Source organism: Juglans microcarpa x Juglans regia, chromosome 2D (genome assembly GCF_004785595.1).
Source record: "Juglans microcarpa x Juglans regia isolate MS1-56 chromosome 2D, Jm3101_v1.0, whole genome shotgun sequence".
Lineage (NCBI taxonomy): Eukaryota > Viridiplantae > Streptophyta > Magnoliopsida > Fagales > Juglandaceae > Juglans > Juglans microcarpa x Juglans regia.
The window spans coordinates 15671742-15690452 of record NC_054596.1 but is presented as its reverse complement, the minus strand read 5'-3'; the positions used below and the strand labels follow the sequence as shown (position 1 = coordinate 15690452).

The 18711-nt window shown below is 35.0% G+C and overlaps 1 protein-coding gene across 1 annotated transcript; it reads right to left on the bottom strand.

Moving 5' to 3' along the window:
- Positions 1 to 7611: 7611 nt before the first annotated feature.
- On the bottom strand, positions 7612 to 10548 carry LOC121248972 (G-type lectin S-receptor-like serine/threonine-protein kinase CES101). Its single transcript, XM_041147611.1, has 6 exons — positions 9223 to 10548; positions 8960 to 9138; positions 8510 to 8720; positions 8183 to 8419; positions 7953 to 8103; positions 7612 to 7753 (listed from the first exon to the last, which is right to left on the bottom strand). The coding sequence occupies exons 1-5, from the start codon at positions 10514 to 10516 to the stop codon at positions 8027 to 8029; spliced, it is 1998 nt and encodes a 665-aa protein (XP_041003545.1). The 5' UTR covers positions 10517 to 10548; the 3' UTR covers positions 7612 to 7753; positions 7953 to 8026.
- Between the last annotated feature and the right edge of the window lie 8163 nt (positions 10549 to 18711).

Genomic DNA, 18711 nt, shown 5'->3' with positions numbered 1-18711 from the left:
CTCAGTGGCTGATCACAGCGGTGGATCTAGGCGGCGGAGCACGACGCTGCATTACTTTCAGGTGGCTGGGCAAGACTACCTTGGGTGACCTTGCTCGTTATAAATGATTATATGGGGAGGGTGACTCCAAAAGTAGGGAGTATATGGCAGCGTCAAGGTACTACTTGCAAGCTGCATCTCTTTGGCCATTAAGTGGAAATCCCCATTATCAGGTTTTTCCCATTTATTAACACTATGCTACTATTTATCCTAATTGCATTTTGCAGGACTTTATAGCACTTTTCTCTTTTGCTGGCTGAGTGAATAATATATGTTCCTTGTATACAGTGATAACTCCCTTCTTATTAATAAAATTTATCTATCTTGTAAAAGAACTATTTTTTTTATCGGTACATCTTGTAAAAAAACTTTTGATCCTAATATATTCCCTGTTTAGGCCGTATTTATATGTTTTATTATGATCTTGATCTTTTACCGTGACATTCTCTGATCTTTGTGACAGCTTGCTATCTTGGCTTCATATTCGGGGATGAGTTGGTGGCTGTGTATCGATATTTTCAGAGTCTGGCAATAGATAGTCCATCTTCAACCGCGAGGGATAATTTGATTGTTGCAATTCAGAAGGTATAGTGTTTGAACTGATTGGTTTATAACATATATATTATTTACCTGAGTTGTGGCTATTTTACAAAAATGTTATACCATGTCTAGAGTTATATCCTTCTGTGTTGTTTTATCATCAGCATCATTATTTTTCTATTTGAAGTATTTGTTTGGTTTGAGGAGTTAACAGGTAGCCCTTGTGCATCCTTCATCTCATTCATTAGTTTCTAGATTTCTAAACTGAATTTGTATGTTAAATGCTTCTCTTATATTGAAAGTCTAAAGGCTTACTGCATTTTGAGTAAGAGTGGAAACTAGGCTATTGTTGTCAGCTGTAAGTTATTTAACAAGTAAACAGCATAACATCAATTAGATAAAAATGAGCATGCTTATGGGTTTGAAATCTAATTCACTTTCTTGATTTAAAGGCAAGCCACTCATTCTGAAACTTGATAATAGATAGTATGAGTTAAAATACAACTCAAGTCAACTCAAAGAGAGGCTTAATCTTAACTAATGGGTTCCATATACATTTTCTAGGGGTGGAGTGTGAAACAGAGGACCTCAATACAATCACAGCGAAGAAATGCACTTCCGCATGTTATTTGCATGGGCGCGCAAATACAAATGAAACGAGAAAGAAACTTCCTGGGTTATCTACCACTAGTCCTTCAAGATTGGGTACCTCTGCCCGTACGGGTGCATGCTCACTGGCCAACTTTCCATGAGCATCTTCCTCACATTTTCTGTCCTCTTTAATATCGTTCAGTTGTTTTTTATTTTATTTTCCTAATATTGCTCTATAATATTTCAAGAAGATGGTGGATTTGATGAAAATACAAAGAAAACTTGCATTGTGCCAAATCCAATATCATCGTACTCTAGCTTATATATAATGGAGTAGATATACACTCTAGCTTCATAATTGTTCTTTTTTAAAAAAAAAAAAAAAAAATCTTTTCCCCAGGTTTGAGCACAAGAAAGGTCAATCATACTTTTTTTATTTTATTTTAATGACATTTATTATTTATTTATAATTTGATTGTTTTCTGTTACTACAAAAAAGAAAAAAAAAACTTATCACAATTAATAGGAAAAACTCGACCAAAATACTACCTATTCACATTCGGAGGCGATCGAGCATACAAATAAAGTGTCCTCTATCAATCCCTTAGCCTAACACAACTGATGACAAATTATCACTGACACAACTGATGACAATTGATTGTTTTTTTATTTTATAATTAATAATAGATGATGATATTGATCTCCGGTAAGCAAAATTAAATAAAAGGCTAATAAAAGGCTGAAAGAATTTACTGTGTAGTGACCCAATAAAGGACAAAACATACAACCTGTAGAAAAAAAATATTTTCTGACACAATCGGCAATACATAAAAGATAAAGATAATAAACACTGGGAATACATAAATATTTTAAGTCAATTAATTGTTTTACCAATACTTCTTTTTTAGCAATATTTTAAGGCAATTAGACTTTTAACTTCTTCATTACCAATATATATAATGATTAAATTATCAATTAATAAAGAGAATATGATTTCATAAAAGTCTATCAAATAGAAAAAGCTCATGCAATACTGGGAATACATAAATAAAAATTAGTTAGTTATCAGTATAATTCTAAAATTATGAAATGTCAGCTAATCAAATGTTATAATAAGTATTGTTATTGTTATTGCTAAAAAATGTAAAATATATACTAAAAAATATAATAAGTTGGTCCCTACTAATAATTTTTATTCGCCACTTGCTTTGAAGAGCAAATAAATTTTAGTAAATATTTTATTTAAGAATTCTCGTATGTGATATTGTTCTTTTATAGGTTTCATTTTTTTGGTATTTTTTGATTTGATATGTTATTTTGTTATGTCTGTTTCTTTTTTATTTAAAGTATAGATAATTTGATTGCTTGTATTGTTCAGTGTAGAAATCAATGAAATTATTTATTGATTGTTTATTGAAATAGAAATTGTTTATTGATTGAAATCTATATTTTTTTATAAGAATCAAATTATTTTTTAAAATTAATCAATTTAGGAAACTAGGCATAAGCACGTGCATTAGTGTGTGTGTGTGTGTATATATATATATATATATATATATATATATATATATATTTATAGATTATAGATACTTTGTTTTTTATTCTTTTTGATAATCATATTTTTAATTTTTTTTTTTTTTATCGGTCATTCTTTCCGAAATTCATCCATTCCCAACGATTGTATTTTCAATTATTGGTCTCTTCCTAACTGTTATATTTTGTCACTTCATATTTTAAAACTCAATTAATAATGTCTTCTGATAAGTCGAGTTGAAACTAAAGTCGAAATTAACGCAGCTTATGCTATATAAATATGTCTTCTGATATATATACTAGTAAGGTGCCACGTGCAAGGCACGTATGCCAATTCATTCAAAAAGTGCCAAAATTAATTAAAATCTTCAAAATAGAAGAATACATTATCATTTATTTCATAACATGCACTAAAACATTGAATTGATGACAAAAACCAAGACGTTCAACTACGTTTGGGTACCAAGAGTACCTCAAGTACTCTCACTACTATTCCTTACTTTATTATTATTTTTTACCTACTTTTTTATTATTTATTACTTTTTACCTACTATTCATTATTTTATTATTATTTTTTCACTATTTTTTCACTACTATTCACAAATATTCTCAACACTTCTCAGGTATTCTCACTACCCAAACGTAGCCGAAAGCTCTTCAAAGATACATTCTAAACAACAAATTAAAGACATTCTTTATATAAATTGAAAAATATACAAAATCACTATTCCATGGGCAAGCTCTTATCGTGAGAATTGCACGTACATCCAAAATCACCAAATTTATAAACATCACTATTTACATGAATATTATAACGTCTGACATCTAGGTAAGCAATTCCTCTTTCATGTATAAACTGCAAACGATTTTTTAGTTATGTCTCATGCAATCTTCATGACCTATACATATGAAGAGCATCACACAAAAAACTCATAAAGAGCAAAAATAATCTATCTTGATATGAAAATTTAAAAAATGTCATATGAAAAAAAAAAAAAAATTTTAAAAACTTGAAAAAAAAAATTGCATTCTCAGGTCTACGACCTACCCACCAAAAGTTGCATTAGTGATATCATACCAATGTTTCATTAAGTTATAAATTCATAATATTTTGCAGTTCGGTGGAAATATATATTTAGACTTTATGTTGGTGTTTCATTAACGGGTGATGGACAAAATGTTGAATCTCTTATATCGTTGCTGTTGAAATAGATATGGTAAATGATCCTACATGACAATGATGCATCCTCCTGCTACCATTAAATGCCTCGGAAAAGAAAAAAACCATGAGTAATCTAGAAACATGAGTTATCCAATCATTTTGTCAACCCCCTAAGTATATCCTATAATCATGAGATCTTTTGAAATTGAAAATATTTACAATAGAACACTTGTAGCAAAATGCGCACAAAGGGCATTAGATTACTCTTTATATACATGCATGCAATTGTTATGCATGCGGTCTATGTGTGTAGGGAGAGAGAGAGAGAGAGAGAGAGATAGCAGCAAGAAGGAGATTATCATGTAAAGAACATTTCTTCTGCAATACTGTCAACATAGAATATCATCATAACTTCGAAGAGAATGGTGCCCAGAAAAGCCCAAGCAGAGAATGGAAACTTCATACCGTTATCAGAAGGTGATCCCTAAGTGTTTCAACAAAAAGCCCAGAGAGGGAGAGGGTGAGTCATAAAATGTACCATTAACAAGGGATTATTTTCTTTCAGAAACATGTATCATTAAACCTATGTCTAAAAAGGTGGAGACTTACTATGATCATGTCCCACATGGCCACAGGAAACCGAAAGCATGTTGCAGAAGCAATAGTTATGACATGGAGCCGTTTCTTAAGTTGATTCTGAAATCAGAAAATGGTTAGAATTTGATATTGTCGTTGATATCAGGGAGCTCACATCAATTATGAAAGGGGTAAAATGTATTTGAAATAAATGGGTGAATAGAGAGTGCACAATATGCATTTAGCTGAAGATCAACAACTTGAGAGACACGTGCCATGCAATCACCCTTCTCAGTGCTGATAAGATTCCAGCGAAAAGGGGAACTATCATTTCTTTCATACCCAACACTTGCTCTGTCAGAACCTCAGTTTCAGGGCCATCTTTTGATGGTAATTCCAGGTTAAGCTCACAATAAAACAGAGTGGCAAATAAAGTTGCAAATATGCTTAGTTTCGCAATGACAAAGGACAACATTGAAAGAAATGGGGAAACTATAAAGAAAATAGACCAAAAAAAATGCTAAAAGTATGAAAAAAAAATAGTTAGAAACAATTTAAGATTAAGAGAAGTTTGATGTGAAAAAAGATATAGAATGGAGAATATGATAAGGAAACATCTGAGTATTTAGAGAAAAGAATAGTATTTATTTTTCTAATAAGTAGAAAAGAACAATGTTTTTTTTTTGTTTTTTGACAAGTAGAAAATAATATTATTTATAGAAATGATATCTATTTTCTTCCAATCATCATTCTCATTGATAAAAACTAATTGAAAAGTTATCCCATTAGTTGATTCCTTATAAAAATAATTCTTTCCTATTAAATCATTCTAATTGACCAACACATCTACAAGTCTACTATAATACCTCACCAACATTAGATATGTCTATAAAAGCAAAACTCTTGCATTCATGTTAAGCATTGGATGAAAACAAAAAAAAAAGAGAAACATGTCAGAAATAAAACCAAAGCTTACATGCTCTAAGATTATGATGTTTAACTGACATGATGAGCATTATTCATACATCATACACCCTAAAATCAATGACAACCAAGCATATTAGAGAGAGCTACCTTCCTCCAGACACGGCCTCTTCGTCCATATAACACTGCAGACAATACTCCAAGAACAACACCATAATACTCTGCCAATATAGCTTTAGCACATATAAAAGCTAATGAATATTAACTACGGACAAATAGAGACTATGAAGAAAAAATGACACACATTATAAAATTTTCAAGGAAAATATGAGCTATACAGTATTTTAGATCAAGTGATTTAACAAGAAGCAAATATCAAATTCTCCACAACAAATAGAAATTAGGAAAGGGGATCAAGACATAATCTACGGGAAAAAGTAAGGTAGAGAACATGTGTTCATAATTTCAAAGTTAAAGCTCATTTGGTCTTTACCATCTAAAATGGTTTGCAAAAGCCACCAAAGTTTCTCGAGTTCTTAACAAAACACTCTGAATAGAGAATATCAAAATAATAAAAATTATATACATTTTTTTACTGATGCATTAGAGCAACATTAGAGCAACCAATGTCCTTTAAACCGAGAAATTGAAAACGTAAACTCAGCACAAAAAATAAAAAAAATTACATATTATACTTGTTTTGATGCCTTTCAACGCTTTGATGTCTATTTTGCTTCTAGGTTATAGAGAACCTAATATTCAATAGCTTTATTAAAACCCCTTTTCAGAAATAAAAATCAGTTATTACCTTGACTTCGTCATTGTCCTGATCCCAGCTGAATAATCCGAATGTAACATATTTCAAAGCCGAGTCCGAGGACACCTTAGGTGCAATTGAAATAGGAGTTGGAATTTGCGAGAGAGGCGCGGAGACAGCCTCTTTCGACAACTGCAATGGGAGAATCAAGAGCAGATCAGCATTCACCAAAGCAAAATAAATATCTACCCAGAGATCTAAGACGAAAGAGAAAAGATCGAAAGAAAAAAAAGAACTAAATTTGCCTACCCTTTGATGCACCTACAGCGGCTCCATCTAAGTTGCAGTGGAGGAGGTTGAGAAGAGAAATGGAAGATATGGGTGACTCGGCATGGTGTAGAGCTTGCTGACGGCGACATTGGTTGTAGAGAGGGAGAGAGGGATCAGGGTGGGCTGCGGCGCAGAGGAGAAAGGAGGGAGAAGAGAAAAGAAAGAAAGAGAAAAAAATAACTTAGGGTTTGAACACTCCATCGCGAAAAGTCAAAGGTAAAGCAGCCGACACTAAAAAAGACATTTACATCCTCACAAAAAAAGAACACAAAGGAATAAAGAAAAAGGACAAAAATATAACACAAAGCTTCTACATAGGGACAAGAATTCACTGTTCATTACTGTACGGCTCAATAGCCGCTTATATAAAATTACTGTTTATTACTGTTCACGTTATAAGATATAGGAAGATATAGAAAGCTTCCTTTGTATAGTATATACAAGCCCCCCACATTGACTTTAGTGCGCTTATGTGCCTTTTTTTTTTTTTTCTTTTCTTCCTTTTTTATTCAATTTGTGTAGAAAGAAAGAGGCTTTTCGAAAAGAAAATTTTACTTATGACGCCCTAGACCACACACCAGCGTGGGGAAGATTTTCCACTCTCTTCTTGACCATTAATGTATTAGTAGTTCCTACTACTCTGTCTCCCTGTTTTTTATCTAATAGGCAATGAATGAGTCAAGAAGGAAACTCCAGCTGCACAATATTCAATCAACATAACCATTTCGAGACGCGTTTAGAGCCAAATGAATATCAAGAAACCAATACAGATTTTAACAAAAATAAAAATTCAAGAAAGATGCCAATTGTATATCTCTGATGCATGCTACCCACGCTACAACAATTTGCATAAACAATTCGCCCCTTCTTCTTTTCTTCTGATAAACAATCACATGAACAATATTCTTATTGCACATAACAAGCTCCAAACGGGTCTTCCTAGAACACATGAAACTTTTCTTTCACACTATAATGTATCTCATAGGTTGATGTTTCCATCCTCACCGGGGATCCATCTCGGAAATGGTTATAGTGGCTGAAGCCGTACTTTCTTTTTCTCCGCCCGCCTCCGTCAACTGTCTTTGAGTGGAAAATGCTGCTTGCTTTGGAATAGGAAGAGGAAGAGATTCATTGGTAAGCATAGAAATAACATCAGACATGGTAGGCCTATCCACTGCAAACTCTTGTACGCACAAGAGACCCACATGGATGCATCTTAAGATTTGGTGCTCAGAATAGGATTCAACCAGAGTTGAGTCCATTAGCTCCATGCCTTTACCTTCTCTCCATAATTCCCAAGCCTGTAACTAACCCCATGTTTCACAGCTTAAATACAGTTCAATTTGATTATTTGGGACCCTCGGGTACACAGGTAGCATAAAGATATCAAACGATGTAAAATTTTAAGGAATAGCAACTTATATCCAAGATCACTTTGATCATTTTATTTAGAGTAAAAAACAAAGCAAGAAAGGAAAAATTGAGGCTTAGCGTCCTTACATATCCCACTAAGCTCTGGTGATGTTCAGGATTATAAATGCCACTGCTCTTCTGCCCGCTCACAATCTCCAACATCAGAACTCCAAAACTGTACACATCTGACTTCTCTGAAAACTTACCTCCCATGGCATACTCCGGTGACATATAACCACTACAACCAAAAACATAAATGAAAATTCAGCCTTAAGAGGATAAAGTGCTAACAGACAAAATTGTACATATTTACTTACCGTGTCCTGCTACTGTCTCTGTAATAGCGTCAGCAGCATTCCGGCCAAAAACTCTGGCCATGCCAAAATCTGATATTTTGGGGTTCATATCGTTATCAAGCAGGATGTTGCTCGCTTTCAAATCTCTATGAATAATTCTTAGTCTAGAATATTTATGCAAATAAAGAAGCCCTTGAGCAATGCCTTCAATGATGTTACAACGTCGCTTCCAATCCAAAAGCTCCCTTTTCTTTGGATCGATAAAATTTTGTACAGACAATCAATACACAGTAGAGTGACAATTAAAAGACATACTGAACCAAAGAAAAAGATAAGAACACGGCGAACCAAAAAGAAAGAAGTCCAAGCTTTTATTGGGCATATATTCATAGATCAACATCTTTTCAACTCCTTTAACACAACAACCCAAAAGTCTAACGAGATTCATGTGTTGGAGTTTTGCAATGAGTATAAGCTCATTCTTGAACTCCACCAATCCTTGTTCGGAACTCCTCGAAAGTCTCTTAACAGCTATCTCTTGCCCCTCAGGTAATTTTCCCTAAATTAATATCAGGATAAACTTTGTTAGAATAAAAGTTAAATAATTAAATACACTTCTTGTGATCAGCTTAAACTTGCAAGGATAATTGATTATTTGTACCAAAACAACGGTTCTGAGTTCGAATGTTGATTCCCATACATTTCACTAAATTGAAGAGTTTAAGATTTCGAGACAATTGGTAATTTATCAAGCTCTACACGAGTTAGAAAATATATAATGGGTCGACAAAGCCTTACTTTGTATACAGGACCAAAGCCACCTTGTCCTAGTTTATTTTCGGTGCTAAAATTGTCCGTAGCAGCGACTATGGAAGGAAAACTGAATACTTTCACATCATGACCTTTCTTCCCATCATTGCTAGCTTCATTTGTGTCTTCAAATAGTAAAGCAACTTCCTGATTGCTTTCTTGATCTCCTGTTGCAGAATTGATTCATATATAGTTAAATCTGGCTTTATATATGAATTAAATCATATTCTTTCAGCAGCTAAAATACTTACGTCGTAGTTTTTTCTTCCTCAAAAAGCATAAGCATCCCAAGATCACTACAGCAAGAGCAGCCACTACAGCTACAATGATCCCTATCCACCATCTTTTTGCTAGAGAGGCGGGGGTCTTACTGCTAGTTTCTGGCGTAATAAGAACATAGATTGATTGAGCATTGATGCCGTTTTCCACAAATTGACCGCTGAATAATAGGCATCCAGTTCCATTTGCTGAATTTGTTTGAAAACCAACGCAGGAACAATTGCTCCAGCATTTAGTCCAACAATCACTAAAACTGGTGTTCCAATTGTGGTCCCCTTGAGACACTCCTCCTGGAAATTGACCCGTTCGCTGTTCAAATTTTTGACTGCTACTCCTGCAGGCGGTTGAATTCTGCTGCACACAACCGGGATCCGAGGAGTAACCGAAACACATACCACTTCTCACATAAATAGCTTTTGGATTATCTGTAAGCATCCCATCTGAGCTCAAGACGAACCTCGAAATTCTCCCGTCAGGAACAGAATAACGGAAGGAACTCTCGTTCTCATTAAAAATATAGCTAAAATTGTAGTAGTCAGAATCTGCTGTCATCTGATCAACAATATTCTGAAAGTAGGATTCACTCCCAACCCCGCTGAGCCAGTACATATTCCCTCTGTGTCTCATTACCAATTGTCCCGTCCCGTTGACAGGACTCCATTCGAGAGAAAAGCCTCCGGGGGCGGCGACTTGTTCGGATAGCCACGAAGTAAGTTTCCATTCTTTCCCTGCTTTATGGTCGATGCCTAGTTTCATACCAGGCAGAAGTGTGTCTGTCGGATAATCAAAGCTTTCCCATAAGACCCTTTTGGTAGACCCATCAGGATTCAACTCTTTCACGATGAAGTTTCCCGAGTTATCTAGAGTAGCGCTTGAGTTTGGTGCTGTTTGTTTAGAATTCAACGGAATTGGACTCCCTCCATTATTCAAATTAATTCTCAATTGGCCGTCTGCCTCCATTGTGAGATTTCCTGTTCTGACAGATATAGGCCTGTCTCGGTTCGCAACCCATAATTTGGTGTTGTAGATATCATCGGAGTACCATATTCCCAAATAGCCGACATCCGAAACCTCCGGACTGCTGAAGCTGAAAAAGCCTAGTCGAAATCTCCCATCAGCCGAAACCAACTGGTCCGGGTAACGAAGCGCCTCGCCAGGTTTGAGGGTGGAATTTGTCTGTGCATGAGAAAGTTGCTCTCCCCCAAAGCACCACCATGACAAAATGAAGAGAAACTCCGGAGTCAGAAGGGATTTCAGGCTAGCCATGTTTTCGGAATAGATTTTTTGTATAGAAAAATAAATAAATAAATGATAAATAATGCCATTCATCGTAAAAAGTCTAATAACTAATAAGGTGTTCTCTTTTTATTATTATTATTATTTTTGAACTGTTCCCTTACCAAACTTTGAAAAGTTTAAGTTTCAGTTTATTTTAATTTATTATTATAATTTTTTAAATTTTAATATAAAATATAATAAATAATATAATTTTTAAAATTTTAAAATAATAATAATATTAAAAAAAATATTTTAATAATATTTTATTATCTTAATTCAACTCAACACAACATCCCAAAGTAATTTAAAAAAACTCGCACTTCCGTCTCATCATTCATGTCTCTTTGTCTATATATTTGAGAAAATTTTATCGTTTTGTGTAAAAGGCAGTCCGCGTCTGGCTCACTGTTTTAGGGAACGAGGACAGCCAGAGGTACAAAGGAATTCCATCACGGCCATCATGTGCCTTAAACAATTTGTAGTATTTCTTTATGTTTATACATTTTTATTTTTTGAAACAATGTCTATACTTTTTTTAGAGAATATATTTGTGAGTTAAACAATTACTCTCTCGATAATCGTTTATATTTAAAATCTATTTCAATTTATTTTATTTTATTATTATAATTTTTTTAAATTTTTATATAAAATATAATAAATAATTTAACTTTTTCAAATTTTAAAATAACTTTATCAAATTATCACACAAAATATAATAAATAATTTAACTTTTATTCTACTATTCACAAATCATCTCAATCTAATTTAATTCATCTCTGAGTCCAAATCACTCCTATAGTATTTTTATTAGTAAAATGATCAAAAATACCTTATACTATCTCATTTTTATTTATTATTAAATCTTTTATTATTATTTTTTATTATTATTCACAAGTCATTTAAAATTACTTTAACATCTAAGTGGTTTGAATTCATAGATGAGTTGAGATGAGATGAGATGGTTTGTAAATAATAGAATAAAAGTTAAATTGTTTATTATATTTTGTGTAGAAATTTAAAAAAATTATAATAATAAGATGAAATAAAATGAATTGAAATGAATTTTAAACTGGAGGCGTAAAGTAACCTTAATCATAGCTCCCTATTTAATTTTTGGACAATTATTTATTCAACAGTCCCGCACCCAAAAGCAACCCCTCTTTCCCATATCTACACTCATGTCCTGCACTACATGTCTCTCCTATGCAACAGGCGACGCCTACCATAGTGTTAGGGACCCCGGTCTTGTCCCTAACACTAAGGTCCACTAGCTTGCCTTGGTGAAGATAACGACCGAGTGACCTTGCCAACTTGTTTGGCCTTCCATAAAATGATGGTGTTTGGGTATGGAATAATGATGTATTTAGGTAGGCTAAGGCAAATCAATATAGGTGGCTAGACTTGTTCTTGAGTGAAGTGCCAAGATGATGGAAGCTAGGGTGGAATGGATGAGATGAGGTTAGAGTTCGGGTTGGAGGCAACTAGGGTTGCCGTGGACTATGGTGGGATGAGAAAGGTGTAGTCTTGGAAGATTGGCTTAAGATTATGGGTGTTTGATGCAATGGAAATGGCCTAAGGGTTGCCCTTGATGTTTGGGCCACTTGGATGATAATTAGGGTAGGAATGGTGAAGTGTAGCTAGGGTTTTGTGAGGTGGCTAGGGTGGATTTCGAGATTAGCAAGAGATGGCTTAGGGTTTGAGTTTAGAATGATGCTAGAGTTTGGAAATAAGATGGAAGAGTGGGGCTAGGGTTTGGTTGGCTTAGGAATGGATATAGTAAGTTTGAAAGATGGAATGAATCTTTGATTGAAGAGGGAAATTGAAATTTGAATTAATAGTTGACTTGGAGTGATTGTAAGAAGGGTGATTTAAGGAATTGGATGAGTGATTAGAGGGATGGAGTGATTCTAGGGAAGTTCCTAGAATTATGAGATTGGATTGGATTGAGTCAACTTTCATTGACTTAAGGAAGTTGCCAAAGAGGACTCTTGATAGATGGCTAGGTCAAGGATTAAAATGATGGAGTTGGCGCTACTTGGGTTTAGGGTTTGGTGTTGGGAAAATGATGATGGGCGGCTAGGGCTTGTGTTTAGGGTTTTGGACTTAGGGTAAGGATGTGGTCGGCTAGAGTTTATGGTGGATGGCTTAGGATGGCCGAATATGGTAAGTGGGAGTGGAGGCTAGGTGTATTTCGGCTAGGGCAAGTTTTGATGAGGCAAACCAATTATAGAAAGTGACAAACTTACGGAAAGAATGATAAACAAGATGGTGGTCGAGTTTGGTGGCTTGGATGGATTGGAAGAGCAAAAATTGTGAAGAACACCAAGAACAAATGAAGAACACTCAAGAACAAAAACAATAATACTTAACTACTTGAATGAACCAAAGAACAAACAAGATAATTCAACACTTGATTCACGAATTGCACAAGAATTGAATAAACCTCATATATTGATAAACACAACTTGGATTTACGAATTGCACCAAGTTGCAAGAACAAGATAGATAGATTGAACCACACCTATTCACGAATTGCAAGGTGTGATCCTCTCTTTGGGATTCACGAATTGCACCCAAAAAGCCCAAGTGCTTTAGCACCGAAAGATGATCTTAAGAACAAAATAGTCTACCCACTAGGAAATTTGCCAAAAGATATGAATGCAAAGACTAATGGTCCTATTTATAAGGATTACAAGTTGGAAACCTCCAATAGGTCCCTTGGAAAATAAATAATTAAATAAAAATTAATAATAAAAAATAACATAGTTGGCATGGGTTAAGTTGACCCATGGCATGCATGAGCCCATGGGTGGGCTAGGCTGGCTGTTGGCATGTGGCTGACAGGACCCTGGGCTGGTCTGGGCGCTGGGCGCAGGCGAGGCGTGCCCACGTGGGGCGCGCGCGCGGCATGCGTGCTGGGCGCGCTGGGCTGCGCGTGCTGTGCGCGCTGGCCATGCTGAATGGGCTGGTTTGGTCACCAACCTCCTTGGGCATCCTGGGCATGTCAAGGCAGGCCCCAAGGCATGCCCATGGGGCTATTTTGGGGCTGTCCAACCTTATCTTAACTTAGCTAGTGGCTTGACCATGGGTCATAAAACATGGGTTCCTACCACATGGCCACCCAATCTCATTTTTTAAATATGGAAAAGAGGGATTGGAAAAGGCGAATATTAATATAATAAAGAATAAATAAAATTTATTTTAATAGAATATAAAAAAAATAGAGAATGAGACGGGGTAAAAAGTAAGTTTTGATGAAAATTATATTGTTCTTAAAGACATAATACTTTTGAAAATTTGATTGTACAGGCAAAAAAATAATTTTCGGTTTTGTGTTTAAAATATTCGCTTGAAAGTAATAGTTTAAAAAAAATAAAAAAAGTGAATCGTTTAGATGTAAAAAAAAGTTAAAGAAAAAATAATAAATAAAAAATAAAAATAATATTATTTTAATAGAATAGAAAAAAAATATAGAATAAAATGTAAGAAATTTTTAAAATATAAATAAAAGATTATTTTTTTCCAAAATTTAGAAAGAAATTTGGAGGAGCGAGATGTGGATCATTGGATGCTCTAAAAATTATAGCCATCATGTGCTCTCCAAAACTCTAAAAAATGGGTATACACATAGGAATATCTCTCTCTAATTTTTTATCCAAAATTTTGTTTAACCTCTATATATTATGCATTTTCTATCATGTGGCCCCTTCAAAATTAATTTTTTCTTTTCAACAATTGTTGCAATTTGATGGGTAAATTTTAGAAAAGTTTAAAACTAAAATTAAGTTTATGAGAATAATAAATTTATTAATTTGGAACCCAAATTTTTTGATTATATGATATTAAGCTTTTTAATATAGAATCCAAATTGAGATAAACATTAGAAGAATCATTTAAGGTTGGCATTTTGTTTGAAAAAAAATAGTTGAAAACTTTTATCGTTTAGATTTCATTAAAAAAGAAATAAGTTTATTTGAATTCTCAATTGTAACGTTATATACTTATAAATGTGGCACCAAAATATTCAGGCTTTATATAAAAACTTGTATAAACTAACTTATATAGTAAAATAAAATATGAGCTTATGAAAAGTCACCAGTAAGTTTTTATTGAGAACAAAATCTCTAAAAAGATCATCACAAAAATTATAAGGATAATGAAAGAATATTATTCCATAAAATATTGTCATAAGAAATTTAAAGGAGATGTTAAATTGTGTGTTTTAGAATTTTATTTCTATATTTTTTTTTGTTTTTTAAAAAGAGGACGGTACTCCAATTTTATTAATAAACCCTCACTTGTGGCTGAGGAAAATTATGGTTACAAACAAGCACCTGGGAGTTACACATATATAATAAAGCCAAAACTCAGGCATCAAAAAAAGAAACCTTATCACTAAATCAAAATACAAAGAACCTCCCTTATATAATGAAATTAAACCAGGAGAAAAGATCTGAGCAACAACCTGCAGGAAAGAATTAGCACATGCATATAAAGACATAATCAAAGATGCTATTGCAAAATAGAAAGAGACCTCACAAAGACAACCTCAAGTAAGGAAAACCAAGTCTATCCATACGAAGAAGGCCCCTTAAATTACTAGGTAATTGATCGATGTCGAGCCAATCCATGTTTAAACCCCCAGCTCCTTGTTTAGCAAGATAATCAGCCACAACATTTCCTTCACGAAATACATGATTCACACTATATTCCAGTCTATCAAGACAAATTTTGATCTCATCCCAAAAATCCTCAAGATACCAAATATTGCACTCGCCCTTAATAACCCAGCTAACCAAAAGTTGAGAATCCGTCTCAATATCAACCCTGTGAAAACCCATCTGGTTGCACCTCCTAACCCCTTCTAATAAACCCCTCATTTCAGCAAAATTACTAGAACCATGACCTAAGGAAACAGAATAAGCCGCACATAATTTACCATCAGCATCTCGAATAATGCCCCCAGCACCAGCCGGCTCTGGATTTCCTAAACTGCTACCATCAGTATTAAGCTTAACCCTCTCCTGCAAGGGCGGGTTCCATTTCACAATAGCCACTTTCTTCACTTTAGGAGTAGAAACCGGAATATCCAGCCTATTTAAAAGGACCACATCTTGACTAGGAAGGCGCAAATATTTGGTGTTCCCCTGCATAATTTTGCGGATCCAATCCTTAATACCATACCAAACCGAATCAATGGTATCAGCCTTTCCTTCGTACCTAGCTTTGCAATGTCTTTCCCAAAGCTTCCAAGAAACAATGGAAGGAATAAGGCCAAAAATAGTCCGAACCTGAGAAGAGATACTAGCACGATGAAACCAAAAATTAGTTTGCTCCTGCCAAGTACTATAATTACCCATCTGAACACCCAATTGAACCGAATCTAATCTCCATATATTTCTAGCAAATTCACCAGTACAAAGAACATGATTAAGATCCTCACTATGACCTGAGGAGCAGCAATTACATTTCGAAACCATTGGGATCCCAACCAATTTAACCTTGTCATCCACCCTCAGGCAATTATTAGAAGCCTTCCACATCATTATGGAAATTTTCTTAGGAATGAATTTATGCCAAATCCAATGGGCCCAAGTCAAAGGAGGCGCCCGAACTCTGATGCAACTCATGCACTTTTAGTAGTAAAGTTGCCATCCTTCTCCTTCATCCATATAAAAACATCATGCCCCTCTTTCCTCCTAGACAAGTAATCAACCAATTCTGAAACTTTCTGCTGACCCACAAGCCTCTCCAGCAAAGAGATATCCCACCCATTCTCAGTGCAAATGTCTTTTATCTTTAAAAACAGTTGCTCAATAACCGGGTAATGAGCATTAAGGGGACTGCCCTCCTCCCAAGTATCGAACCAAAAAGAGATATTACCCTCTCTCACCAACCACTTAGAATTACTTAAAACATCAAGGATACTTTTAACAATAGACTTCCAAAAACGAGTGCCCTTATTAGGCACCAAAAGAGATAAATGGTTGCCCCTAGCATACTTGCCTCTAAAGAAATCAGTCCATAAGGACTGACCCGAAATCAATTTCCAAGCTAGTTTCATATGTAACGCCCTCTGAATATCCCCAAAAGCTCTAATGCCCAACCCTCCTTCATGAATAGGTCTACAAATCTTAGCCCAAGCAACCCATTTTCTCTTACTCTTACCTTCAGACTCACCCCAAAAGAAAGAACTCAGAAGTCGATTCAACTCCATGAGCACTTTCCTTGGCACATGAAGAACAGCAAGAAGGTTAGTGGTCATACTAGAAAGCACATGCCGAAGAAGAATAGTTCTACCACCTGTAGAGAGCAATTTCATCTTCTAACCCTTAATTTTCTTCTTAACTTTCCCTAGTAATTCACAAAAATCAAAAACTTTCAATCTGCCAACCACAATAGGCACACCCAAGTACTTGAATGGGAAAGACCATTCAGAGAAGCCATTAGTTCTAAGACTCGACCGCTTTCTAAAAACATAAATATGTTTAGAAAAAAATATAGCGCTTTTGTCCTTATTAAGAAGTTGACCCGACCAACCCTCATATAAATTCAAAACATGCATCAAACCTCTCAACGACCTTTTACCACCATTGGCAAAAATGACAATGTCATCAGCATACATAAGATGAGAGACAAGAGGAGTACCTCTAGGGTGATAAAATTGCCCAATTTGACCATTAGCAAAGGAATACTTGAGAAGCCGAGTAAGGATCTCTTGCATAACAATGAACAAATAGGGCGATAAAGAGTCACCTTGCCTCAAACCACGCTCACCTTAAAGAACCCCAGAGGGAACCATTCATCATGACAGAGTACCAAGGCGTGGAGATGTACAACTTAATTAAATCACAAACTTTGGAAGAAAAACCAAAAGCATCCAAGACATGTAAAAGAAACCTCAAATCAACTCTATCATAAGCCTTAGACATATCAAGCTTAATCAGCACATTACCCCCAATAGTCTTTCTATGAATAGAATGAACCATTTCCTGAGTTAAGCTTATGTTCTCAAAAATACTACGACCAGGAATAAAAGCCCTTGCTCCTGAGATATCAATTTAGACAATATGCTCGTCAGTCTAGCCACGATAATCTTAGCACAAATCTTATAGAAGACAGAGCACATACTAAGAGGCCTAAACTTGTCAAAACCATTAGGCTTATCAACCTTAAGAATAAGGACAATATAAGAGGCACAGAAAAACTTGGGAAGGTAAAGCGACTAGAAGAACTCAGAACTGGCTTCCAAAAGATCCTCTTTGACAATGTCCCAGCAAACTCTAAAGAAACCAGAATTGAAACCATCCGGTCTAGGACTACTGACAATGGGAATACTAAAGAGAGCATCCTTTAATTCCACAAGGGAATGAGCTTTAGAGATGAGTAAATTATCCTCTTCAGTAACCACAGGAGATATTAAATGACTTAAGTTAGGCAAATCCCGAGAATCACTTTGACCCAAAAACTGTTGAAAATACTCAACAGCGGCTTTATGAATATTAGCAGGAGTATTTAAAAAAGAGCCATTAGCCAAACGCATATCACTGATTCTTTTATGATTCTTAGCATTCAGAATAGCATGAAAGAATTTAGAATTTTGATCACCATCTTTGAGCTATTTCTTCTTGGCCATATGAGACAATCTTGTCTCCTCTCTACCCATCCAGGTCGATAATTCCATCCTGGCCACCATAAGATCATTGTCATCCTCAGGGTTAAACAGCTTTGAAGACTGATTTCCAATCTCTCAATACGTTGCTCTAACTCCTGAATAATGACATTAGTCCTGCCAAAAACACTCTTGTTCCACTCTTTTAAAGCCACCTTAACCCTTTTCAATTTAAAAGCAATTTTATTAAGCCCAAAACCCAAACTCTCTTACTTCCACACGCCCTCCACAAGATTAATAAAATCAATATGATCAGTCCACATAAATTGAAATCGAAAGGGACTAGGACCATACCTGAAAGGATCTTCTTCCATTTGGATCACCAGCGAAGAATGATCTGACGTAGTGCGAGCTAAGACCTGATAAAACACATTTAAAAACAGTTGAGAAAGTTAGAATCAATAAAACAACGGTCTAACCTGGCCCAACTCCTTGCCAAACCGCTTTGCCCATTACACCATGTCATGCTTGGACCTTTGTGAAACATCTCCATTAATCCACAATTCTGAGT